This window comes from Patiria miniata, unplaced genomic scaffold (genome assembly GCF_015706575.1).
Source record: "Patiria miniata isolate m_02_andy unplaced genomic scaffold, ASM1570657v1 HiC_scaffold_9, whole genome shotgun sequence".
NCBI classification, from domain to species: Eukaryota; Metazoa; Echinodermata; class Asteroidea; order Valvatida; family Asterinidae; genus Patiria; species Patiria miniata.
Genome location: NW_024037076.1, coordinates 6,212,793 through 6,240,180, shown reverse-complemented (window position 1 = coordinate 6,240,180; position 27,388 = coordinate 6,212,793). Strand labels below are relative to the sequence as shown.

General features: G+C 39.2%; 1 protein-coding gene across 2 annotated transcripts; it reads right to left on the bottom strand.

Annotated features, from left to right (window-relative positions):
* Positions 1-771: 771 nt before the first annotated feature.
* Positions 772-25,856, bottom strand: LOC119719889 (LIM/homeobox protein Lhx4-like). 2 transcript variants are annotated; one of them, XM_038189355.1, is made up of 6 exons: positions 25,496-25,856; positions 11,626-11,800; positions 5,438-5,640; positions 4,421-4,578; positions 3,186-3,372; positions 772-2,216 (listed from the first exon to the last, which is right to left on the bottom strand). In XM_038189355.1, exons 1-6 carry the CDS (start codon positions 25,731-25,733, stop codon positions 1,825-1,827), a joined length of 1,353 nt encoding a protein of 450 aa, XP_038045283.1. In that variant the 5' UTR covers positions 25,734-25,856; the 3' UTR covers positions 772-1,824. The 2 variants fall into 2 exon arrangements, with proteins under 2 accessions (XP_038045283.1, XP_038045284.1); XM_038189356.1 differs by lacking the exon at positions 25,496-25,856 and adding an exon at positions 13,797-14,078.
* Between the last annotated feature and the right edge of the window lie 1,532 nt (positions 25,857-27,388).

The following is a 27,388-nucleotide window of genomic DNA, read 5'->3' as shown; positions in this document are numbered from 1 at the left end:
CAAGATGGAATGTGGTTTATTAATACTTCTTATGTCGTGTTTCAAATATATACAAAATGGTTCATGAAAATTGCACTGACCGTTTGCTGAAGATTAGTATTACACTTTCAATTCAATAACTTAGGCAAAAAAATATTGGCTATTAATTGTCAGAAATTGCGCATTAAGCTTGTAAAACACATGTACTCTATTTTAAATAAGCTCAACCTCTGCATATAAAATAATAAGTTTTACAGTGGAAAAAACAACAACAAAAGGAACTAACCTAATTGTATTTGCGTAGAGCCACTTGAAGTATACGTCATAATTTTGTAACGATAACATTTAGTTTCCTACTACGTAGAAACTAATCTTACAGTTAGAAGAACAAATATCAAAGCAGATGTCGATGAATATTGCTAAAAAAAAGGTGAAAAAGGGTTGAGTGAAGGATTATACTTGGAATTTATTTTCATTTCAGTTAAATTGCCTTGGGTTTCCGTTGGTCAACAAACTTTATGCCGTCCTTTCACTTTCGTCCCTGCACTTTCGTACTGTCTGTGTGTAGTTGCGATTCGACTTTATACTCAACTTCGGTCGAAGATGTAGACAAGATGTTTCTCTAGATCTCTAGATCGATCCAGTAAGCCCCGCCCACTGCGCACTGGACAAAATAACACGTGCTCCTCTCCAATGCCACACTGCACTTTCCTGCCGCGCGCATCATACGCGCGTGCACGCATGTCGGCTGTGATTGGTCAGAACACCATGGGGCGGTGCTTCCTGGATCGGTCCATTGAGGCTGTAGGGCTCGTTATATTAACAAAGAAGTTGGAAAATCATTTGAACGGTATAATGTGACCACATGTCACACAAACAGTTGATCATTCACTGAAATTTGGCTGTTTTTCCACCAAAACTTTGAAGTTCTTCTTTGAGTTATATTTTGTGAACGTTGGTATTTCAAGTCGGAAAAAGTCACATGATAAAGAATACATTATAAGCTATTGTGAAGCAGAATACAAAATGTATAAATCTACTCTTTTTGTATGGAAAGTAAAGATAATGTAAAACCACACATTTCGTTTTTGTTGGGTTTAGGTTGTCCCTGGCAAAAGCGAATCCAATGAGGTGTTGGGATGGCTAACTCCTTCGACTGACCAATGTCAACCATTTACACATCGAAAAAAAACATTCCTTAAGTTCCCTGAACAACGCCAGTACTCAATTTTGCAAACTTGATTATTTCTCCCTTTGGTCTTTTATGCGTTGACTATAACGCCTCATCCTTGGATCTTGGACTTCAACACCAAAATCTTGGACTTCACGACCCAACCACCCCACCCTCATTTGGAAAATCTTAGATCCACTTCTGTCTGGGCTCAAATCAGCCCAGTTGATATATTTTTATCTGAGACACCGATATGAGGTAATTTAGCTCTGTCTATACAACAAAAACTTTGCTACTCCGCTAATTATTGATAAAGCTTGCTTTTTACTTCAACATTTCTGGTGACGCAAAGTGCAAAGTTATAAAGAATAGACCTAGTTGAAATCGGACTCTCTTGTTTTCAATGGGAGTCTCACTGCAACAATACTCTAGTTTTCTCATTACGAGTCTCAGAGGAAACTGATCAGTACTTAAAAGTAGAACTGTTTGTGCATTTCACGCAAAAATTAATAGTTTAGAACCCTTTTGTACTTCGAATTGTCTGAAATGTTAAATGGAGGTACTTCCAACTTTTATTTTAAAATAGTCGATTCTTGTGATGCATGGAACCATATTCCTACACACTACATTGAAGCCGTTCATGTAGCATCTGTACAGTGAGTTTTTTTGGTTGATCAATACTGTGATTGTTCGATCCAGGAATGCTGGCTGGGAAAGTCGTCGTAGCTAGCGGACGTTGGTACATGTTGGAGGTCGGCCACCGAACTGACCATGACCCTCATGGCTTCCCCCAAGCCGTGGCTAGCCGAGCTGAGCAGGCTCGGCATGCCGGCATCACTGTACGGAATGTTGGGCATCATGTTGGGCTGGCTGACGGGTAGGCTCGGGGAGTGGTTGAGGGAGTACACCCCATTGCGAGCCCCAGTCACCGGCGGAGGAGGCGAACCGTAGCTATCCCGCGCGTTGAGGAAACTTGTCGAGTGGCCGGGCTGGGCACCATTCGTGGACGTGTTCTGGTCGTGACTCGAGAAACCCAAGGGTCTTTCGGAGCTAACTTCCGATGACTCTGTAAAGAGGACAAAGACATTTTGAATCGATTTGAAAATACGGGAGTACAAAACTAATGTAGTTCCAGTATGGTTGTATAGTGCTGTGGGTTTTAATTATTTCGATTTGGGTCATGGCACCGGCGACCAAAGTCAAACAGATTATAAAGAAAGGATGTAATCGAGTCCCGTCACAAGCCCCTACAAGTCCCTGCAAATCCATCACAAGTCCTTCAGTCCAAACTCACAAGCTATTCAAATCAGCTTTGACAAATGCATTCCTTTGTGACTGGACTTGTTGTGATGGACTCTACTACATGACAAGAAATCGGTGTTTTATGATTTATCTACACATCCAAGAGCATATCGTCCTCATAAGCCTCTTGATATTATACAACTAACTCTTTCGCTATATGACTCTGCTTTTGCAAAATTATTTTTTATTTCGCGTGAATTGTGATTAATTTATCATTAATATAATCCTACATGTGTCTAATCAATTATTGGCTCAAAAATGGCTGAATTTAGAAATGAAGAAGATGCTAATGAAGATGTACACGATGTGTGACAAGCACAGTTAAACATGTTTAATTTGTCAAATGAATCGCAAAGGGAAATGACTAGATGCATTATAATAATTTATCAAACAATTCTTTTCAAACTTTTTTGAAATTGACTGGCGGCGGGGTACCGGTATGAACCTGCGACCTCCGGATTGCCGTTCTGACGCTCTACCAACTGAGCTATCCAGTATGTTGACGGTTCCCCAATTCTGACAACGTCTTTGTTAAAGGGGCTCTAGTCAGATGCTATAGACCTATATACATGTAATTATGCCACGTAGTCAGGGATCACGCTCAAAGTCATGATGGTAACAACATTAGCAATGCTGCATACAGTCATAAACAGCAAATTTCTTTAGGCTAAGGCCAAAATCAGAAGTGTTTGAATTTTCAAACTAGCACGGATGGATCTACCGCCATATTTACCTTCGAAGTCCAGCTTATCGTCGCCCGTTTCCAGTTTGATGGGTGATGCAAGAGACTCCTGCCCACTCAGAACAGGACTACTGTTCTCATTTCCCCTTTTGACAGTTCGGAAATACTGCCCCCAACGTTGACGATTGGAATCCTTCTTCAGCCGTTTCTCCTTTGCTCTTCGGTTTTGAAACCACACCTACGACGAAGGAATAAATATGAGGAATAGTTATGCAACATACAAGTTGTGTGTTTCCCACCAGAACAACTTTTTAAAGTCGGCAGTTACTGGTTATAATCCACAGACTCATGCTATACCAGGACTAGATTCGATTCAACTTATCTAAAGTATAAAGTGAAAAGTGATTCTTTTGAGTGTGTGCAAAGTGCTTGATTTCATTAAGGAAGTTCTATAGGCAAAAAATGGGCATAAATAGTGCAAAAATTACTTCAATTTGTTTAGTATCTGGTAACAGACCAATATAATAAGTTTTTTCCGTCTTCATATAGTTCGACGGGATGCGATGATTGACATAAATATTATGGAGTTTAAATTGCTTGTTTATTATTCATCTTTTAGTGTGGATCAGGTGCGTTATTGATTACTTTTCTTAATTATTATTTTGTTGAAAAAGAATATCGAAACTTTGCCATGATCAACTTAACCAGTTTAGGACGGCGTTTAAAGATAACGAAAGGATATATTTGGGGGGGGGGGGGGGGGGGGGGGGAGCCGGGGGATGGCAAGAACTCCGACCACTGCACTGTAAGAACTTTCTCCAGTACATTCATTTCCCCCTTTTGGTGACCATTATGAAGGTAAACAAAAAATATATATATGGCTGTTTGTACTCATTGCAAACATGCGGAAAAACAAAATTCTCTGTTATTCCAAAGTATGGAAAAAAGTGTTGGCAATAGGGGTATCCAGTGGTGGGCGTTTTTTGTTGTTGTTGCAGGAAACGAAAGTGCCAGCACCTCACAGCCACTATACTATAGTAGTAACACTCTTTACTGCGGGGGACGCTCGAATAGTGCCACCTGTTGTTCGATAGTGTCCAAAACTGTCCGATTTGAAAAACGCCCCCAATAGTCAAACGGTATCAAAACCACCCACTTTTGATTTGGTGGCGGCCGCCTAGTAACCGGAAAAAATCCTGGGTATCTCTTTTTTTTCCAGAAAGAAACTATCCATGTTGCCGTACTCTTTTTTCAAAAGCTAATTTTTCTTGTACAGTGTTCCTTACTTGTACGACTCGCATGTCCAAGCTGGTTTCCTGAGCGAGTTGTTCCCGGACATGCCTGGCTGGCTTGGGGCTGTTGGTGTAAGCTGTCTTGAGGGTCTCTAGCTGCTTGGCTGTGATAGTTGTCCGGGGACGCTTGTTGGAATTATCCATCTCAACTTCTATGTACACAAAAGAAGCAATATAAATAATGCTTTGAGTTGCAATATATATTTTGTTTATGGTAAACAATAAATCTAGCTTGATAAGCTATAACCGTATTTGAGTTAACCCCATGCCACTGCCATAATTTGGAAAATGGAAAACAGTTTTTTTTTAATGGGAAACCATGACCAAACCCATTGTGTGCACCCCCAAGAAATGAGGCCCTTCTAAGTACCCCTCCTGCTTTTTCTATATAGGCGGGTAATATGGAGGGGGCGGGGTTATTTTGAGGGGGAGGGGTAAACACACACACAAGTGTGTAAACACCTTCAATTGTGGACCCCCTATTGTCCGTCTTTTGTTTGTACTCTTAACTTTTTAGGAAGACCTCCCATATGTTTTGTACACGATTGTCAATTGTGGACCTTCGGGAATTGTGGACCCTATTGTCCTGTATTGTTCAATGCAAAAACAAACCCAGCACTAACACTTAACACCATAAACTTACACACTGCAAAAACTGTGTTTAGCAGTTAAACACTATTGAATTTTCTAAACACTTTCTTGCTATATCACTTTGTAAACATGTTTAATTACTAAATATGTTCAGAGTATTGATGAATAGTGTTCAGCGATTGAACACTGATGTTAAGCAATTGGATAGGTAATGATTGTCTTCTAAACATGTTTACAAATGATAGCAAGATTGTGTATAATTGCTAAACACATTATTTTTGGAGTATATAAAATGCATATAATCAACCTTCTTCAAGTAACTTCTTTATCCAAATTTGACAAGTTTGCTATCTTAGTTCGATTTGAAAGTAGGTATCTGAAGAATATAAATTTACAACCAATATATTTGGTCTTGCTCACCTTTACTCCTTGCCACTTCGAAGTCGTTTTTACACACTAGTTTGTTGTCGCTCATGAGATAGAACTCATCCCCCGTGGCCAGCATCCGGTTGCATATGACGCAGGCGAAACACTGAAGATGGTAGGCATTGTCTTGAGCTCGCCGTACTTTCTCCTTGGGCGCGATGCTTTTATCACAAGCTGCGCACCTTGTTGCATACCTTCTGCAAACAACGAGACAGAAACAATGCTATTAGGTAGAGAGGTACTGAGACAACCATTGTGAATCGAACCGTGTTCTTTATACAGGAACCTACAGCTATAGGTGTTACGGGAATGTCGCTATCGTTCAACAAGACACTTGAATTAATATTAGAAAATGTTCAGATTGTTACCTCTGAAAAGGTATACGAACAAGCTGAGCTGGTCGTTTGCTGGCGCTGTGCTATTTAGTATTTCTTAAATTATTTCAGGACGAAACCCTAATCACTGAGAGGGTTAGAATAAAAAAGACCACGCAAGTAAAGCTGGTCGCTGATCACACAAAATTCCATTCAATTGATTCGGAATGGCAATTCACAGGAAGTCTTTTCATGCATCCCATCCACACAATGGGCTGGATTTAGCCCATTCGTGTGCGCTGCAGGGTCATCCTATACGATAGTACTGCCCGGAATATAATTGACAATCAGTCGGTAAGTCAGTCAGTCAGACAGAAAGGAAGGACACGAAAGGGACACAATGGGATAACCTGCAGCAAAAGCTGTCCATGATGGGAGGTGGTAGTGGCGTTACTTAGGGGGTAGGGAATGTGGGCACCCCCCCCCCCCCAACTGGAGGCACTTGCCTCCCATGCCGCCCGCTCACAATTTAGGGACGGCAAAATGTACCCCCATTGTGTGTCCCCTCTGGAAAATGAGGCCCCATGACCCCACTCTCATGCAAACTGGATCCCAGTTACACCACTGGGGGTTTGTGGGGGAGTCCAACAGCCTAATGCATGCAGTAGTTGAGGCTTGGACACAAATATACACGTGAAAAGCCAATAACAGCTCGATTTTTAGCCGCCCAAAATGTTCCAGAATGGTGATTGTACATGATTTATTGTTATATTTGAAAATTCAAAGGTCTGGGATAATACTGTTACAATTACAAGCTTTCGCTTAGTGGTGAAAATTAAGTTTTAAATATCCGGTTTCTGGCGGTTCATATTTTTTAAAATCATGAATACAAAAAAATAGTTACAAGCTACATCTGTATGCGAGTCACGTCAGTTAAGACAGGCTAATTAACATGCGATTATGAGCATAGATCACGTGCCGACTCGTGTCTCGATAGAACAAAGACATGTTGGGTACAACTGATAAATGTACTTGAACTTTGACCCAGTAGGGGCTATTTTAACCGTTGTGAGGGTGGGGCACTGTACAGTTCCTTCACATGAAAGTTATGACCGCTGAACGAAAGGGGCCAATCATGGGAAATATTCACAGGCAAATACCACTATTTTTTTGCACATCGTGAATGTTACGTGTAAAGATCATTGTCGGCATCGCCATGACAATGCTGTATGCATGTGATATACATGTACATCCTCGCCATGCAGCATAAACTATGGCTATCGTATCGGTTATTTCCCGAGGGAAGCCAGATGAGCGAATGCTGCCTTTCTAATTTAGCCAGAAGCCCGGTATCATTTCCGCCGCAATGGTTTGGAAGCCGTGATGAGATGACAGTTTGGATCTACAAAGCAAGTCCGACCAAGTATCGCGTTGCATGGAATCAACGCGTCATCATTTCTCTTCTTTCACATCCCCTGTTATTCCATCCATCAAACTAGACAATGCATTGGGCACAGATCCTTCTGAAACTGCGAATATTTAAAATCAACAAACACACAGGAAATAATCCACTTCCAGACTATAATTTCAATGTTTGATTCAATAAAAATGTGCACAATTTTGGCATGTATTCTAGAGTTATTTGCACGAAGCTTGCTTTAATTGCTTGGTCTCATGGTTTAAATTCCAGTGGAAAAAGAGGTAATGTTTTTAAACTTTCAAGGCGAAATTGTACTTTTAAAAAGCCTTAAAGAAGGAACAAAAACAAAAACCTTCTCTAATATCATCCGAATAATACTAGCGGATCCGTGGCGGGAGGGGGGGGGGGGGGGGGAGGGGGGACGGACTTGGGAACAACGGAAGCCGAACCCTCAACTTTTGGTCCTTAATTTCGTTTCTGTGGTCGCCGAGTGATCGCCCTTTAAAGCACGCTCTATAACGGCAATTCATTATTGACAAAGTTGCATTATTAATGGAACGGTACCCGATAATGGTTCATTTATCATTTTAATACTACACATGTAAAATATTCATATTTTTGTAGTGAAAAAAAAAGGTTCTGTTGGATTTGGCTACGAAAATACAATATCAAATAAAAGCAAGCCTTCAGTAACGCCCCCAAACTACTTTGACTTGCTGATGTCTTCAATTCCTGAACCAAAAAGATGTGCCTTAATTTTGTTTCCGTTGTAATTGCTTTAGGCCTTTATACCTTCATAAATGTTTGGGATGGGTTGTACCTTTTCCGTTGACAAGAGAGAGAGATAGTTATTTCCTGAAAAGTCTTCATACATGTATCCATAAATATTTAGGCTACATACATCACGTTCTTTCCTAAAATGAGATTTAATCTTTGCCATATTAATTGATGTTCTATGTTATAGTTTGTCAAATTTCCATAGTAATGAATTTCTTTATTATGAGTTCATTGATTTACATTGTTTAAAGTTGAACGCCGCAACAGTGATGGCGAGAACATTTTCAATATAACTATTCTTAAGATATTTTGGTGCACGACTGGCCTAGAATTAGAAATTAGAGTTACTAAGAACGGTGTTTTCAGATATGACACCATTTAAAAAGTGAGTAGACACAGAAATATTCCGACCTGAACACTTTATACTCCTCTGTAGAATTCGGTTACTGCATGGCTCGTATAGATAAACACACATTTATTTCAACTCCCATGCAAAAACAGAGAGAAAAGAAAGGAAGAAGAAATGAACGGTAAGTTTTGGTTCATGAAAACTTTGATTTGCGAGAAGAGAAACCTTGACGGATACTTGTGAAGAAGCTATCAACAGCATAAGATCCCGAGGGAGGCCGGCAATGATTACACGCGTGCTTTGATTCAATTCTTCTTTGAAACGTCCGAACAGATGTGAAGTTGAGCGTAACACTGGACCGCCGTGTTGTCTTTCCAGCTCCCCCGCAATTTAATTTTCTCTTTCAAATCACAAGACCTTTCTCCCCGTTCAGCTTTTGTCATTTGCCAATCTCCTGGGTGATTCTGCCAAGAGAACATTGGGTTGCCGCCTCCATAATGGAAATCAAGGGCGGGCAGGACCGCCACCCAGTGTTCAATCTCTCGTTCCCTTACAGTGTCTGTAAGGCCAATGCTTATATTCTTCATAAACACAAAGGAAGAAAGAAAAAAGTCCTCACCGCAGGAGAAAAAAAAAGGTATTTTGGACTAAAGGTTTAATTTTCTTTCGATGTCGTTGAGGAGTTTTTTTTGGTCGAGGCTGTCAGAGGGAGCAAGGTAGCGGAGAAATTTGTCCGGTGATTGTAAGCGTGGTGAGGCTGCCGTGTTGGCTGGCCGCATGGAGCACTTGATTTCCCTAGATGATCATCTCTGTCAACTTGTGCTGATTCACCGCTCCCGAAGTGACCCAATTCGCGCTTGCACAGACACAATCACATAAATTAAATGCCTGCATATGTTCTATCTCTTTGCTCATCTTCCTATAACTATGGCCACACATGCTCCACCAGCAAACACACCAAACGACGGTCGGATTCGCTTCCCAAAAAGCGACTGTGTGATTTATGTATTGTATAAAAATGCAGCCCGCCAAACCCATCACAGCAGTGTTTGTGTAATTAGTCATAAACAGAAAGTTCTGGCATACAAAAAACATTTTCATTCAGATTTTAAGGGAGATTGTCATATGCTCACCGCATTTGATGTAGGAAATTCCCCAACTAACATCCTGCACGCGCATAATACTAATCCGATTTTAAATTTTACAACTGTTCATTTTGCACAAATACAGTGCTTATGCTTCCATAAGACAATAGTTAAAGATGGCGGGCAACAATGTCGATAACAACTGTAAACAACGTGCAAACATTCACTCTTATCCTGCGTTTTAGACACAGACTTAGCCGTTTAGACACAGACTGAGTCGCTAAGGAAATTGTATTCGTTATTTTTTTTTTTTAACTATAAGAACCATGCATGCAAAACAACGAACTTTCCCCACTTTAGACTTGTATTCATGTTTCGTTTAAAATTCTGATTTGTTTACTTTGCTCCAAAATACAACAATCTCTGTTCATTTGAAACGAACTTACGAATGATTTTATAAGGGAAATCTGCATTGACAATGTTACACGATGTGGTGCAGCTACAATCGTTAAGGGCTTCTGCTGACCGCGCCCTTCAGGTAAGACGCAATACTGACCGGGTGCCTTTTGCTCGCTGATTACTACTGGCTGGGTTTGATTGCACGAGCCCAGTGTCTGACGAACCATGTCATAGAGGGAAGGAGGGGGGGGGGGGGTAGCAGCGCAGTGGCCAGCAGGTTGCTAGATTGATTAGTACCGTGACAGTTCTCTCTCGTCACGACTCGTAGATGACTGGAGCCTACCAAAGCCAGGCCGCGAGCTCCGCTCCCTGATTAATTTTTCTGCGAGCGGGTATTTGTTTACATCGCAAGATTGGTCCGGGAGTCCATCAACGAAGGAAGGGATTTCTACAAAGTTTAATTTAGCGTGCTCGGGAGCTTCGTAATCAAGCTCCGTCTTTCCATTTTGTACCAACCTTGCAAACTGTCCTTTTCTGCCATACTCGACCTCGGTTTACACACTCAAGATAATTTTTGGAAACATGTCTTTGTGTATTGGCTTAAGCTGTTACGAGGAACGATAAAAAATAATAGTCAAATCGATAAATCAACATTTAAACAGTTTGAAAAAATGTGAAAAGTAGAAGCTAAGATACAGTGCCAAAAATTATGTTTCCAAAACGAAAAATCGAATTTGCAGATCATCTCCGAGCAAGTTTGGAGTAAAGAAAATCAAAAATGCATTAAATGAATTATTTTTTTCTCCAAATTATATAATAAGCGAAGAATTTCTTCAGAACATGACGTATAATACTGTTTTGAGAAGAAAAAAACCCGATCATTTAGGAGACCATGTGATGTGCCTCTGAGTCCACGTATTATTTTTAAACTGATTATAATAATGATTTCAACTGTTATTATTTTGTTACTGGCTCACATTTTCTCTGTATTTGCACTCAGAAAAATATGATTTGCCTGGAGCTATTATGGCACTGAACGAAGACGCGGAACGAGTCTGTCCTGGATGTTGGTAATTTATTAGGGTAAACCCTAGAGCAATCTATTTAATCAACTCTATTAATGCCAACAGCAACACATATGTTGCTGTCGTATTTAATTCCATGTGTCTTCGTTCCGTCATTTTTTTCCTTGAAAAAAATAATCTGCATTGCTTCCGTCTTAGAATTGTGACTTTTTTTGGTTTTTCTTAGTTTGCACCACTTTTTCTCTTTTTGGAAAGACTGAGGCAGTGATAAAAAAAGAAGAAAAAACGAGACGAATTAATGACTGTTTCTCTCATTATTTGATCAAATTGCCCTCCCAAAGGCTTTAAAAATCGAGTTCTTATTGCAACAAAACGGTATCAGCTACATCACATAAATTATTTATATGCATCGAACGGGTTCGAACATTATTCGCTGTTGAGGAAAACTGTTTGTTTACGTACCATCACGCATCCAAGTTCGAAAAATTACACCGAATAATTCTAAACACCATTTACCTACATGTTGTTGAAATCTCTGTCATAAACATTAATGACATTATAATGATGTCATTGTATAGGATCGAAATGTGAAGCTAAGTGAAGCAAAAGCCATAACCATGTCTTTTGTTGAAATGCAAAGCGCCAGTGATTAGATTCTCAACAAGTCTTTCTGAAAGGATCATTATACACAAATATTATTAACACGATTTTTGGAGTGTTTCAAAATGTTGTTCGGTAACGGAAATCGTAGCTGAGTGTCCACTTAAAGATCAAGTCTTTATTGGGTTTATTTGAAGGCTTTAGATAACTTACTTGAAGAAATCCTCTTTGCAGAACAATTGGCCTCCTCTCGTGAAGCAACGCTCGTTCAGCTGCATCTGGCAGTCCACGCATTTGAGGCACTTGGCGTGCCAAGAACGATCTTGAACTTTGTGGATAAATCTGTCTAGGATTGACTGCTCACATCCGGCACATTTGGGAACACTCTCTGCAAAAAACAAAGAACAAAACATCCCATTATTAGAAAAGTAAGGTTAATGCAACAAGACGCTAGATTCGTTAAATTATAACCAACATTTATGAATGAGTATTATGATGTATGAATATTGCCTTGCATGCCGCAAACGAAATTTATTAATTACTTGCATTTTCTACGACTTTTTATCCTTTTAAATTACTAATGACATTCCTACTAATAACAAATGTATGTTCAAATATTCATTGGTGCCTTTCTTTTACCCGTTCTGCAAGGGTTAATTACAAGATCAATACCGCGGAACGAGGCGAGGACACCGAAGCTGTGTGCGTTCGACGCACGGACGTTCTTAAGGAGTCGACTGGGTCGTTGGTGACCATTAAAGCCCCTCAATCGATTCCAGTGATTTCACTGCTAACAAGCTCGTTAAGCAGATTTACATGAAATAAGAAAAATACTATGGCTGCACAACATTAAAGATACATAGGATCACTTGCTTTTTTTGCCTTTTTATTTTAAGGCAACAAAATTACTTACAATCCTAAGTACAGGGTGCATTACAACTAACTGGTGGATATTTTAGCTAAAAACATGCGCAATTTTCGGGTCTCTAGATTCTGTTGCTAATGAACGTTAAAAGTGTGTCCACTGGCACACCTTTTTACAATCACCGTTAATAATTTTTTTCTGAGCGATACCATTTCCAGGCGGACTAATTTCACAGGGTATTTGATACTTTCCTTATCTTCATTTTGAAGAAGGTTTCTAACATTAATTAGGTCCGTTTCCGGGTAATTACGTGCCTTTAAGAACTCAAAATGAATCAAAAAAATCTACAGCCACTGTTAGTTTAAAGCCCTAATTAATTTCTCACCAAAACATCCGTAGTTGAATCTAAGAAATTCAATTTGTCTCCAGATTTGAAAAGTCCAGAAGTCTTTATACTCCACCAACAACGAGGATTATTAACCATTACAATGCGAAATTCGCAACTGTAATTCTAAAACAGATGAAAACATACGTCATGATTTGATTTTAAAACAAAGCTCGTGACAAGGGGACAAGAATTTTAGTAGTTTGAGTAAGAGACTTGTGCTAGTCCAATTCACGCTATATTTGTGACAGGAACGACGATTACAACGAATAGTTTCCGTGTTAATATTTTGTTAGTATATGATTTGGCTCCGAGGCATGCTAATACAATTACCTTGCTGCATTATATAAATAACTTAATTTCCAAATTATCAATACCCTGTGTGCAACACAATTGGCTCGAGACTTCAACATTACCTGGATAAACACGCTGTGTTTCTTGGTAATATTCCGAGTAACATAATTTAATTTACAATGAACAGGCTGTTAATTTATCGAGGTATCCGAAATCAAAGCCAGCGGGAACTGGTGGTCTGTATAGGGACTTTTACACATTTTATATGCATTTACAAATTATCTACACCACCGTGACAAGAGATGGAAAAATAAATTGAAAAAAAATGCACTGTTTTAATTAGGATCAGTGTCGTCATTTGCATATAATTATGCTAATGACTTAAATGCGCGCTTTAATTTAATTATGAATCGTATGTTAAATTATACGCTGAAACCAATACAAAAACATACACGAATCAAATATTTATAATCAATTGGAGTGGTTGACACAACAGCATCATGGTTCTTAATTTTGAATAAATTATAGTCACATCAATGTATCATGCCATCAAACTTTTTCAGTCTGTCAATAAAACACTGTTTGACAAGTTACATCGCTGCCGATAACGCGCCGTTTAATTTTATCACCTCAAATCACTCATTCAAAACCAACTTCTGATTCGAATCAACGGGATGTAATTTGAGATCAGGAAAACAATCACCGACAAAAACAACAGAGAAGTGATACCAAACATGTTCCTGAGCCAAGACACTTTACCCGATTATTGCGCAATTAGAATTAATGTTGTAAAGATTAATGAATATTTGAATGACATTGCAACGATATAAGAAAACTTACGGCAAAACGGAAAGTCTTTAGTGTAACTGAAGTCGGCACCATGTGACACTGACATCGTCTTGAAGACGCCGGTCACCACATCGAAATCGGCTACAGTGTTCCTTTTCATCATAGACAGGAGCCTCAAGAAGACACAACAGACTATAAGGAAACAGTCAACTTCCAGTTCCGAGGAGGCGAATGAGGGTAAGATCCGAAGTGCAAGTTGGCCTTGTTAATTGTGAAGTTGTGAGAGCTGATACTTGAGCGTGTTTGCGTGTCCCGGTCCCCGCCGCTAGATTGCCACTGAACCCATCCAACCCTTCTCCTTGCCTACACAAACCGCGCTGTTGTTGATATTTGGCGCGTCCTGTAGGCCACGTGTCTCGCTTGCTAGGCTTAGTCAGCCCGTGACAGACGGGCGGGCTGGAGACGGCAACCGCTGCCCGCGCCAGCGTTCATCTCATTGGACCACGGAGTTTTGACAAGTCACACAATAAGCACCTCCCCTCCATGTCAATGTTAGCTTGGGAAAAATGGGGCGTGGTGATCTGTAGGTTGAAGACCTTCACAATGAAGCATTTGGGTTTGTGAATGATTGCAGCAGTAATGCATCAGTCCCGCAAGTTTCTATATTTAATTTTTTTTTTTTTTTTTTTAAGATTTAAGGCATATAATTCCACTCTCTTAATATTCCCAAAGAATAGTGACAATTCCCTCCTTTCGAGTGACAATTCCCTCCTTTCGAGTGACAATTGTCTCCTTTCGAGTGACAATTCCCTCCGTCCCACTGAAACTAACGACAAGGCGATTCACACTTAAATTCTTTCAATCTAATAGATCGAGTTTTCACTCGAGTTTCAACTGAAGCAGTTAATAGCAACATGTTCAATATACATGTATGTTGGAGTGGTTTTGACTCTAAATCGTCTATTCCTAGAGTTTTTCTCTCCTAAATTAAGACACAAATAGTCACTCCTATCGATTATCGGGTACATGTGTCTTTGTTTAAAGACATCCCTGGTTTCTTTTACAAAATTATAAGAAAAACAATGGCTGATTAAACCTCGGACTAAGACTTGACTTTTATTCCATTAAAAAAAAGGTTCACTGATTCCTGGAAAACATGACCGTAAAGCACTATTCGCCTTTTCTCCGTTGCATATTTTAGTATTCTTTAAATAAAACATAACATTACTATTTATATCAACTTGCATGCAAGCTTTCTAATCGCTGCAGTTAATAGTCCGCAACCTCGGGTATTTCTGATATATTTTTTCTGCTTTTTAAAAAAATATCAAACACGGTGCTCATTGGCAAATGCTTTCGTATTCTTGAATATTTCATGGGGCAGAAAGACGATAGTGGTGATTATGTGCATGTGAGGAATCATTTTAGCTAAATTAGCCAGCTGCCTAGCCAAGCATAGTATGCATGCGGAAACACCGGGCAGGGCGATTGGGACACTGTACGTGGCATGTACCTCTGCAATTAGCTAATGACAACAGCAACAGGATTTGCAGAACTGCTCTCCCCCTCGACATAACAAATGACAGAGAGCTATCAAAAATTCAGATTTGTATTGCCTGAAATTGGGTATGAAAATGTGGAGACAAATCATAATTCCCACATGTGGGAAAACGTTCAGAGACAATAGATGATTACATCTGTGTATGGCATCCATCTCTCCTCCCACCTGTCATGTAACACACTGTGAACAGTTGAATTAAACACGCAGTATAACCCACGCTCCTGCGATACAACATTAAAGTGCGAAGTCATATTAAGACAACGATACAAAGTGCTATTACTATTAGGAACATAAAAGGGGGAACGGTGGTCATTTTGATGATTATGTTCATTAATTGCTGCAAGTCACTCCTATGAGCAAAACATTTCGGATTTAAAAGGAGGGCTCGTGGTTTCCCCTGTTTATTTCGCCCTGTCCGATTTAATCCCTTTTTAGTGTTGATCATACAGAGGTGATGGGCTTTTAAGATATAAAACCTCTCCAGTTAAGTTGGACGTCAATATGGTGCTACAAAAATATGATAGAAAACAAATATAGTTTCCGTTCAACATTACTATTGGTCCGGAAAGTTAATTATTTCCGATTTATTATCGCCACCTCCCAAAAATTGAGTATTGCATATTTCAGCAAGTAAGCTTACTTTATTGTATATTTCCCAGCAATTGTGCCTTATCGGAGTATTACTTTTACGTTTTGTTGGATAGTTTTCCTTTCTCGTTATTTTACAAATATTACATTGCGCAATAGTAAAAAAACAAACAAACAAACAAAAAACACGATGGTGCATATATATAATTCCCTTTCAGTGTTGGCTTGTACATGTGTGCCATTTGGATATCAACTTCATGTAAACCTCCCCCTTTTCTACCTTAACCACGCCCCTAATGCATTGTCTGGGCATTTTTATCGTTGAATCGCCGGCTAACATGCCCCCCAAACCCCCCCCCCCCAAAAAAAAACCCCATTAATGTAAATAAATAAATAGAAAATTGGTTCAACATTCATTTTGAAATCAATGGTTCTCAGTCATTCGTCACTGTAAAAAAAAGCAAGGAAGGTGTTAAATCAAAGAAAATAAACCACTCTTTATGATCAGACCGACGAAACTCAAGTTCAACGTTTAAAGAAAACTGTTCCCTTTACGTTGGATTGTCAGAGTATAATAGAAATCAAATCATGTCCAAAAGTTACGGAGAAATCATTGAGAAAATCCCGTCTGATGACGCGGCAGCAGCCTATGTACACATTAAAAAAAACCACCATCGACTTTTGAGCAAAAACTGTCGATATAAGGGAGTGCCGCCTATAGTAGCACTGCACCTTCACCGTGTGAAAACAAGACTTAGTTCCACAACAGTGAAAACATAATTATGCGATTGAACCAAGGTTTTTGTAGAGAAAACATGTGTGACTGGAATTGAGACTAGCGCTACAAGTTTTCAATTTGAGTACTATGATTTTGTATGCCGGTATTCCTTCGCATGATAATCACAGGAAAAACCGCAAATTCTCTTCTCTTGGGAACTTTGTAGAGCCTGGTTCAGTACATCCTCCAAATACACTATTTTTGGATACTCTTTCTTTAATAAATCTTGTAGGAGAATAATTGGCCAATAATTTGAATATTTTATTATAATATTTTCAATCAATTGTGAACCAAGAGATAAAAAAAAGAAAAAAAGAACGACGACACGTGTTTGTAGGAATAATAACAATGTCATACATTCATATCGATTGGTCGTTATTGCGACTACGTTTACAAACTCGGGTTGTTCAAAGTTTACAATTTGTCTTGTCATCTTGCGGTTAGAAAAAAACTCGTTTGTTATATTGGACTTTGTTATATGTGGCACAGTTGCTCCTTTGTTCTGTGCTCATGAAAACCGGTAAATCAAGCTACTGTCACAATGAGCATCAATTCACTCTTAGATTTTCTGCCGCAGGTCAATATTTGTCCCGTCTGATGGTGTATATTATTTTGATGTATGTCCAACATATGCATTTTCTTTTTGCATTACACAATAATGGCTTTACTTGATACATTCTGCATGCTTAATAAAGGTCATTTATACAGGCATGAGTATTGAAACGACAGTCAACGAGAACTAATATTCAACCGGCAGAATATCTGCTAAAATGACAGTTCATAAACGTAACAAGAAACGTCTGCATCTTATTACAGACAAATCATTTGCTTAATATGGGCCAACACCTACTTTCAGCCAACACATCAGGTTTCCATTGTGTTTCTCAAAAAGCGAACATGTTTCAATCAACAACTGCCAACAAAATTAGGCAATTACGGCAGGAGATACCAGACGCGGCCAGTTCATAGCTGGGCTGCGCGCCAGGCATGCTACCAGCTTGCTACACGTCTAAAACTCATCTAATCAAGGGGACTTTCGAGGACACAAAATCCCTGCAGGCACTGGACACACCGAGGGGCAATTTATCGCGGCACCTTGTGCACCGCCCAAACGCTGGAGGTGTGGTTTTCTTCACGACTCGCGTGGTAATTAGGACACATTATACAATAGTTCATGTGGAAAATGCTGGGGTTCCGCTGATGGCCGTGCGTGAGAAGGAAGATGGCGAGGGTTGTATCATGAGCGATGGTTAGCCTCAACACGGTGGCTTATTGCAGCTTGGTATAGATCAACTCATTCAGCATCTGCGCCCATTCAACATGATTTATCCTCTGAGGTATAGAATTTACACATGACCCATCAGGATGAAGGACAACAGAGCGTCCATTCAGCCTCTCCAATTCGAGGAAACATTTTTTGAAGCCGGACGTTAGACCATAAAAAAATCGTACCTTCCTGTCAGGATAATATTTCATGTAAAGACTAAACAGACCAACAATTCTATCCCACGTAAATTGAGCGCTCTGTTCGTATTGCATGATCACACTAGCTTCCCTTTTACTTATGAAAAGAAGTGTTTTGGGAATCACTTTGACAAAATTGGATTAGGCCTACAAAACTTGGTGGACAATATTTGATTTTCAAATCTTTTGATAATTTCTCTTGCATTGATCCATTTTTCTGTAAGGCCACAGACAAAACAGTACATGAAATAAGTGTATTATATTCAACACTCAATCCATCAGTCACGTTTGTCAAAGCTTCATTGTTCAGCTAGATTACCACACACATGCCGCGCCAGGGACAAGGGATTGTCTTGGACACAACCGAAATTATGTTATCCTCATGTAAATACTATTGATATCATGCAACGCGTTCGAACAGAGAAAAATGTCATAAGCTATGAAACTTGTTATCGCCTTCTTTACTCGTGCCATTTTTGCGTCTTAACGTATCAAACACAATAACGCATGATTGCATGAAATTATTTAGTGATTGGGAATTTTAAAGTCATTTTTTGAATGACAATTGAAACCCTAGAACACTTGAAGTTTGCTAGCCGCCGAGAACTCAGTCAAGACCGTAGGAGATACTTTCTTATGGACAATACACCTTGTGCGTTAAGCAGAGTCAGAGGGCAATGGTTTTGTTTCGCTGGGATAGGCATGAGTAAGCCCTTTGTGCATTCATTGTTGGCAAATAATTTAAATAACAAAGAACAACCTCTTCGTTAACTGCAACGCATACTACTGAAATACATTTCAGCTTTGGGCTGCGATATATCGAGTAATGTTAGTAATAATGTTGCAGTCAACTTCTTATAGGAAGATATGCAAAAACACACAGGGAATGTTTGCAATGTATATAACGGTGTGTGTTTCTCATCGCGGTGTCTTCTGTTGCAGAACCTCCCTTGAAACAAAAACCGAAATTAAACGAGAGGCAAAGTGTTTGTCTTAACAATAAAGTATCTGAGAGTTGACCCTACAGTCAGAAAATGATTGAGTCAAGCTGAGAATAGCGATCCTCGCAGACTAAAGCAAACAGCAGAATTGCATTGGCTTGGATGTGGACTACGGCGGCAGTAATCTAATTTGACCAATATTGTCTCGATGCCTTCTAAGTTAATTCGATTTGGGCAGCGTTCAGCGAGAATGTGTTGGCAGACTTGATGCGTTCCTCGGCGAAATGAGAAGAAAATCGCCACGGTAGGAGCAAATGCTCAGAACAGCGCGAACCGAATGGACACTGTAACGGAAAGGCACGTCACAGCTCAGCAAATCTAGATTTGCGATGAATAAATAATTGATCCAATAATGAGCGAATGATAATGCAAAGGTTACGAACGGTGTACACGAACTATGAAAATGAAAAATGAAAAAGGGCGCAGTGGAGCCAAGATTTACGAAACACGGGACAGTTTTAACTTCAAGCCTTTAATTTTACTCATCATTAAAACAAATTTACCCGACAATATTATATCTTTTTGTTTGAAATAGTTGTTTACTGTTCTAGGAACAGTTTTGTGTTGGGTTAATACATCGTCAGCACGACTATGATTCTTTACTGCGCCGATAACGAACTAGATTTGGAAAAGATTTGTCACTTTTGTTCAACTATATCATTCTTTGCTGCATTGATGCATGTACGTTTCATTTTGTAGAATAGGGCCTAAGTTAAACATGATTTTTAATCCTTTCCTATTAATCCTAACCTGTCCTATTAGTTCATTGACTTTAGCATCCCCTTTTATGGATAGTTACGCCCACGAAGAGGACACATCCACCTCAGCATTGTGTGGTCCTTTTTGGTCAATCAACTATGCCCCAACAAGGCCAAAACTACAAACGCTTACACGTGCGCGCGTGCGTCCACCATTACTCAACATGGGGAGGAAATGCCGGCTTTGTTTTAACAGGCTCGAATTTTGCATAACAGTTTAGAGGCTGGGATTGACTGGCCCGCGTGGCGGTTAGAGGGAAGCCGCCTGTCTCAACTGTCATTCACTGAGTCATTAGGCTAATGGATCTTGCAAAAACAAAATGCTAGAAAAGAAATCCTAAGAACACAGAGTGTGAATGCTATAGGCGCACGGCACTGCATTCGAAGCGCTACTGCCTAGTACTTTCTACATAACGGCTGTGCATGTAGTTTCATTGCGTTTGGTACGGGGCTAATCTTTACTTTCAATGATTAAAAATACAGGGTGAACCGCACACCGATTCTCCCGTGTCGTTTTAGCCCTAAGCATGTGATCCTATTTAAACTCACCCTGTAAAAAGTCTGCCCTTTAAAAAAAAAAGCCGCTTTTGCTTTCATTATAGACAAAAGGGGAAAGGGCTTCTTGATATAGGAACATTTTGGTGTTGTATTACACTACGAAGGTTACAAATTAAACACCAACTGAATTGTGACAGCATGTCCTATTCTCGAAAATCGATTTTTATGTTTGTGTCAATTTAATTGTACTGCTTTTGCCTAGAAGTAGCCCAAAGCTCACCCTTTCGAATCGAGAACAACTAACGATAAACAGCAATTACTCAGAATCGCATGTACATTACAGCCTTTTTGATCGAAACAGTTTGTCATAGAAAAGTAAAGGAAATCGTCAGTACTAATTTCGAGCTCTGATGTGGTGATGTCCAAGTTGAATAGTGCTAGCAGCAGACACAATTTCTATAAATTCAGCCACTTTTCGAATAATTCTTCTCAAGTATAATTCAAATTCTTAAAACAAAATGACCGTTTTACGACTATATGCTACAATCATTTTTGTCAGTGCTTTAAAAAAAATCTACGAATCTTATTGTAAAAGAAAGAGAAATCCCCCATAAACTTAACTCTGACAATAATTGTTTAACCTTAAAACCATCGAAATGAGGTTTTTGAGCCGGCAAAATTATTACATTGCTAATGCTAAAAGTATATCACACAGTCTTGTGATATTATTTTTCACACTGATGTCCTCAAGATTTGAACAACTTAAGAATAATTTCAAAATTAAAATGTATGTATCGGAACTTCGCTTAAAATGTCTTTTTATTTTGTAACAAAACCTCATTTGTTTCCTTTACATTTTAATCCTTAAAAGAAGAGAACATTGATATTGTTTCTAAGCACATAACAAATTAATAATAAGGACAAAATTAAAGCAAAACTGATGATGTTGTTTCTTGAAATGAATACAAAGTAATTTATTTATTTTGTACAACAATGTTATTGCATTTTAATTTTTTTTTATAGGTCCAGACATAGTCAATATGCTTTTGTGCTGTCCGCGAAAAAAAATCGATGGCGAATACAAAGACAATTGGCATTACGCTCAGAAAACATATGGCCGGTTTGCAACGATAATCCTCAGGTTTTTAAAAAAGTAAATGTCTAAACGAAATCAGTAAAGAGAAGAATATCTGTTAAGGGTTTGAACCCTCCTTGTATTAGGCTTATTTTTTTATGTTAAACTAAAGTGTCTGTAAAATATACTGCATGCATTCCAATACCTCTGGAAAGTTTCAAGAACATTTTAAATCAATCAGTCATCGTTAATGAAGTAGTTTGCATTGAACGCAGATTCCTAATCCCTTTCATTGTGTCTATAGAGAGAGCATGTTCATACAATATGGTCCCCATGTATGCCTGGCCAGTATATAGGCCAATGGTTCGATATTGTGTAGGGCACAACACGATATTTCAGCCGATTATGCAGCTCATAATGCGATTTGGTACAAAGCAAAGCACTATAGACTGGCGTTCTTTTGTATCAAAGCAGGTCGCAATCGAAAAGGGGATCAAGTCGGACCCCTTGAACCGAAAAAGTCGTCCAAAGCGACACCCTGTTCACACTGATGGTGGGAAGAAATATTATATGTAGAGAGTCATTTTGGACAATATTTTGTCGGTATCTTTGACTGGGGACCGCAACTCGTGCGAGGCGCGGGTGGCATGTGTAGTGCGGCATGGGCTACTACTGCACTGCATACGCTACATGGGGTATCGCCTGCTTCTGCCTGACTTGCTTAATCCCGCTATTCTAGGGTGCGGTATTGGAAAAACGCGGCAGGCATCTGTTTGCCGCTGGACATTTTAGCCAACATTGAAGCCTTTTACATTTCTCTGTCTGTAAATTAGGACTGTCTTTTGAGACGAGGTGGTCATAGACAAGAATGTCTGTTTTTGACAAAAATCATGCAAAAAACAGGTTTTTTTTCAACGAATAATACGTGTAGCCTTAATTTTTAAATTGCAAGATGATTTCTTTCAACGAATCTGATGCCTAAGACTACTTTACTAAGAATTTGGATCATAAGTATAAATGCGTATGACTTAATTTTTTTTTACACATTATAGACATGGTAGTTAATTAGTGAAATTAATCAGTCCGGAAATATGCATGACGGACAAAAGGGGGAAAACCCGGAAGCAATTGGGTGATAACGGAATTAAGGAATTATTTCTTAGTTCCGGAGGTTCACGTGCATTTTGATGGTCAGAATCTGTCCTGTCATTTTGTCGCATATTTACGGGTTTAAAACGAGACATCCACACAATGCTCTGATAGTACTATCTGAGCGAACGTCAAGACAGAAAATGATAACTGAAGCACAATTAGTCATTGTCATAAAATTTGTCTTCAAAAAGAAAGATTTGTAGCTGTTATAATTATGAGTAGGGGGCCTATATGTTTTTTTCTGCAAAAACATGTTTCAACTATCAGGTAAAATTGTTTTGAAATTCTTTCTCTATACTTAGGATAATTTGGAGTAATGCCTAGGCCTAACCAAGCAATAGCTGATAGAAAACTTAAGCGTAATAATTATGTTTACAAAATAAGAAATAAACAGTAAAAAGTAAATAGAGTGTAATAATCCTTACTCATGGCTGATGCGACATTTGTCAAAAAATTGTCAAAAATGGCATCGGTGTTGTCCTGCAATTCACATGGATACCAATGTCAAGCAAAACAACAGCAGGAATAATATCAAACCACAATATCAGATTAAAAGTTGATAATTTGGCAAATTCTTTCCTATATCCCTCCCCCGATGAGATTGTTTTCATTCTTTGTTCCCATACTCCCCTTTCCATATACTTGTATTTTTAGTTTCTTTTCAAACTTGGCCTTTGTTTTAATATCTTATTAGTTATAAGTAAAAATATGTCATGAGGTGTAAGTGTCCTATGATATAGTAATTACTATGTTTGAATTGCTTTCTTTATCACCGGGGATTAATTTACTCCAGAAATTATTGTTCTGTCCCAAATCAAAATGCGTTTCTTAGGCCGGCAACACGTATGGTTACTCATTCAGTATTCTATACAGTAATCCTAATGCATTTTAATAAAGACTATTTAGTGTCATCTTCTCACTTTGAGAATTAGGAACCATTGATGGCAATTCGACGAAAAAGGTGCTAGTCGTCAAATCACACCATTATATGAAAGCGCCTGCCTACCAGGCTAAGTGCAAACCGTAGCCACGTGCTCGTCAGATAGGGAGAAATAAGAAATGGTATTTTTGTGGTCATTCCCAAGTGAAGGAGGAGTTACCGGATGACAACAAAGTGTGAAAACACCCTCCTTCTATCATCGTAAAATTTTAATACCTTTTGAAGTCAATGGTTTTCAGACGATTGGTTTTGTGTTCGCCCTCATTTCTTTGAAAGATTGCTAATAATTTAGGTCCGCTGCACTAAATTTTATATAACACTACACCCGCGGACACTCTATGTAAAAACGAATATGTGTCTTTTTAGCTGCGGGATAGCAGCTCAAAAAATCATCATAGCTCCGTTAGTCCGTTAGTTAGTTAGTTAGTTATTTAGTTAGTTAGTTAGTTAGTAACAAACGTTGACATTGTCTATAGCTCCTACATATTTTGACCGATTTCAACCAAACTTTGTCAAAAGTATCAGTAGCCCAGCCCCAACATGTATGATCGAACTGGGGTCAAAGGTTATCATGGGGTCACTCGGGTCAAAAACCTGATTTTTTTTTAAACTCAAAGCACTACTCCGTCCAGAAATGACATGGCACAATCACGTCACTCATGCATGAACACGAATGCGTTGGCCCGCAGCTTCCGAGATATTTCCGATCGAGCTTGTGTTTTTTTTTTGCATTACGCGAATAATATTCTCGTAAAGAAATCGCATGCATTTATTTTTCATTTCAGCAAATGTTCCGCAGTTGAATGGTCTAAAAGGGCCTTGTGAACATCTGAGATCAAGCATATATAATAAGAAATCAATCCTAGCCTGGTAATAATGATCATCCTATGTGGACTACCAATACGCTAACGATTGTTTTAAGCGATTTCTGCAGCCCCTTAAACGTCAACCCTTTTGACCATTAGGGCTTTAAACATAGAGTTTGCTTGTTGAATACAAGATGTGAATTTTATACAAATGTCACAATAGTCACCAAAGTTGTTGCTTTAAAACTAGCTGTCATATTATTGGAAATAACTGTAGCCCATTCGTTACCTGGAAAAACCCTGGAAATTGTCCTCAGCCGAACCACTTGCTATTATTTTACAATCTTTTCTAATTGTATTGTTGCGTTGTACATAACGGAACCGACTCATATTTATCAAACGCATGGTTAGCCACAACATAGAATAATTTACAAATTATATGAATGTAATATAAAAAGGAAAACATACAAAAACGGAAATTCAATATAAATGTTGCGTAAGGTGACAGTATATGCCATGTTCACCAGTCGGCAACCCCCTGCCAATCAAAGAAAATACTGTATTATGACGACCAACACGAAGACAGTAAAAGACACATGAACAACTTTGTTTCTATAATATTTTGTCAGACAAGGAAGATATAATTTTAACCTAGCTGCAACACCGTACATGAGCTCATTCGCTGAAATTCTTACCCAATATAGACGCAAGCAGCAGTATATCTGGACATAGAAGGACCGTTGTTGAATAAGTTGAAGATGAAAACAGTGATGTTTAACAAGTTACAATGTAGATATGCTCCATGATGCCGTGCGAATCATGACGATGGGTGCGTACCAAGTGACTAAATTTGACATACTGAATCCAATATTAAGGTTAGCATATTGAATATCTGATGCGTTTTAGCGTATTATCCAATGCCGGGGCCCGTTTGCTAGATCAGCAACCATCTCCTTAATTGGCAAAGGGGATCGCAATTTACTAAAGTGGCCTTCCATGCTAATGTCGTGCTGGGTGCGCCAAAAACTAATTTGGTCCAAACAAATAACCAATAGATAAATGATGAACGGACATGATGAAAAATTCAAAAGGTTGATGGAGCACGATTGAGTCGTGTGATTATGCCCACCTTGTTTGAGAAGACTGTACAGCATCTCCTGCGTGCTGAGGCTGGCCATTTGTCGATCTCGGCTAACTAGTTTTCCTTTCGGCAGATCTGTAGATGGTTGTGTATCCAGGGATGAGCTGGCGACTATTGTGGCAGAGTTTAGGCCGCTTCTTCCATCACACGGATGAGAGAAAACGCCTCGCACACACGGATAACGCTGATTTATCGGCCACCACAACGATTCAGATAACACGCGCATCTCTGGTCATTACTATGCATAAGCTGGCCTCCAATATGAACCGGAATCAAGCTATTGGTTCATCTTAGCTAGACTGTGTGTTGCGTCAAACCATGCTCTGAGGTGACTTGTCCCGACCATTCAGCTCAGTATCTCGGCAAGTAGTGCGGAATAAAACTCCGATTTGGTCTCCTTGCTTGTTATAGTGCTCAACACTTAGGTGATGTGAAAATTCTAGGGTTTCTAAGTAATGCAATAAACTGGCCTTTTCGGACTCGAAAATTTTGGGTAATGCACCTGATTCAATTAAAGAGGCGAGAGTCGGAAACGGCAGAGATGCCCGATCGATCTTAGACCCTTGTGCTCTCTTAGCATTTTGTTCACGGAACGTCGAAAGTCAACCAGGCGAAATATAACGGTCGGACCGCCAAGGAAACTACTGTAAATAGATTTTGTGTGCCAAGTCCAGAAAATATCTTTATTGTAATAGGGTAATATTATGTATGATGTGTTGCAAACTTACCACTAAATACACGTCAATTAGAATAATGATTTATATTTTATTGTTTCTTTTTTTTATAGAGTGGGTTACAGCTACTTCAAGTAAGTCTGTAGTCTGAACCATCACTAGAAATCTGGTCACCGATGAACTATAGTAAACCGTCGCCTCCCCTGCTCAACTTGAACGCATGCAGTGGCATCCTTAGTCCTGGCAGGATGGCGCCAAGGGAAATCAACCAAAGTACCCTTCCCTTGCCCGCTCATTCAGCTGGTAAGCTCATACAAACGGCAACAAAAACTTCATTATCTTGTAAAAGAATGCACTGGCATCGGCCTTTTACCTGTTTCATGGTATATGCTGCGGATACTATGAAAAAAGAGGCAAAAATGCTAATCACAATTTTCCATGAGGGCCTTTTGAGCTCATATCCATTGTCAGCGTCATCGTCCAGCGAAGATTCGCATTCTTGATTCCACGCTCAATTTGATTTCACCGCGTAGTTTTCCTTAAAATTTAAGCTTTGTGATGGAGACATATTTGTCATTTACATAACGGAAAGGTGGAATCTATTTCCTTGTTTAGTTACCGGGGAATTAAATGAAGAATGGGAATGTAGTCGAAACATTGAATTCGGATCAGTAAAATAATAACACTTATAAAGACATGGAACATTGGACAGATAAATGGACTTAATAGCAATGCAGGGAACGACCGTATAAGTGAAGATAAAATGGCTGTATATGTGTATATTTTATGCAGTTTGTTTTTATTCCATAAGTTCGTTTAAATCATAATTTTGGCAATGATCATCAGTCAAAAGTGCACACAGGACTAGCACAGCTTTAGCCCGAATGCTTCATGATAATTACGGCCGTGGTCGAACGCCAAATAGTGACAGCAAAGTTATGCGTATAGCGTCAGGTGGATTGCGAGACGCACGCAGTGCGCAGGCGTGCATGCAACAGCTTTGTGATGGCACCAAAACCCACAAGCTATTAAGTATAATGTCTGACAGTGACAGAAAACGAGTGGTCCATGGTTGATTTTACTCTCTACCCACAATGAGGCTGTGTTAAGGTTTCCGGATGTCGAGTGCTTCTGCAAATAACATCGATTGCAGGAGGAGGGTTTTGGTGAAGTTCCCGGACTCTATTATTTAGTCAATAGTCCCAAG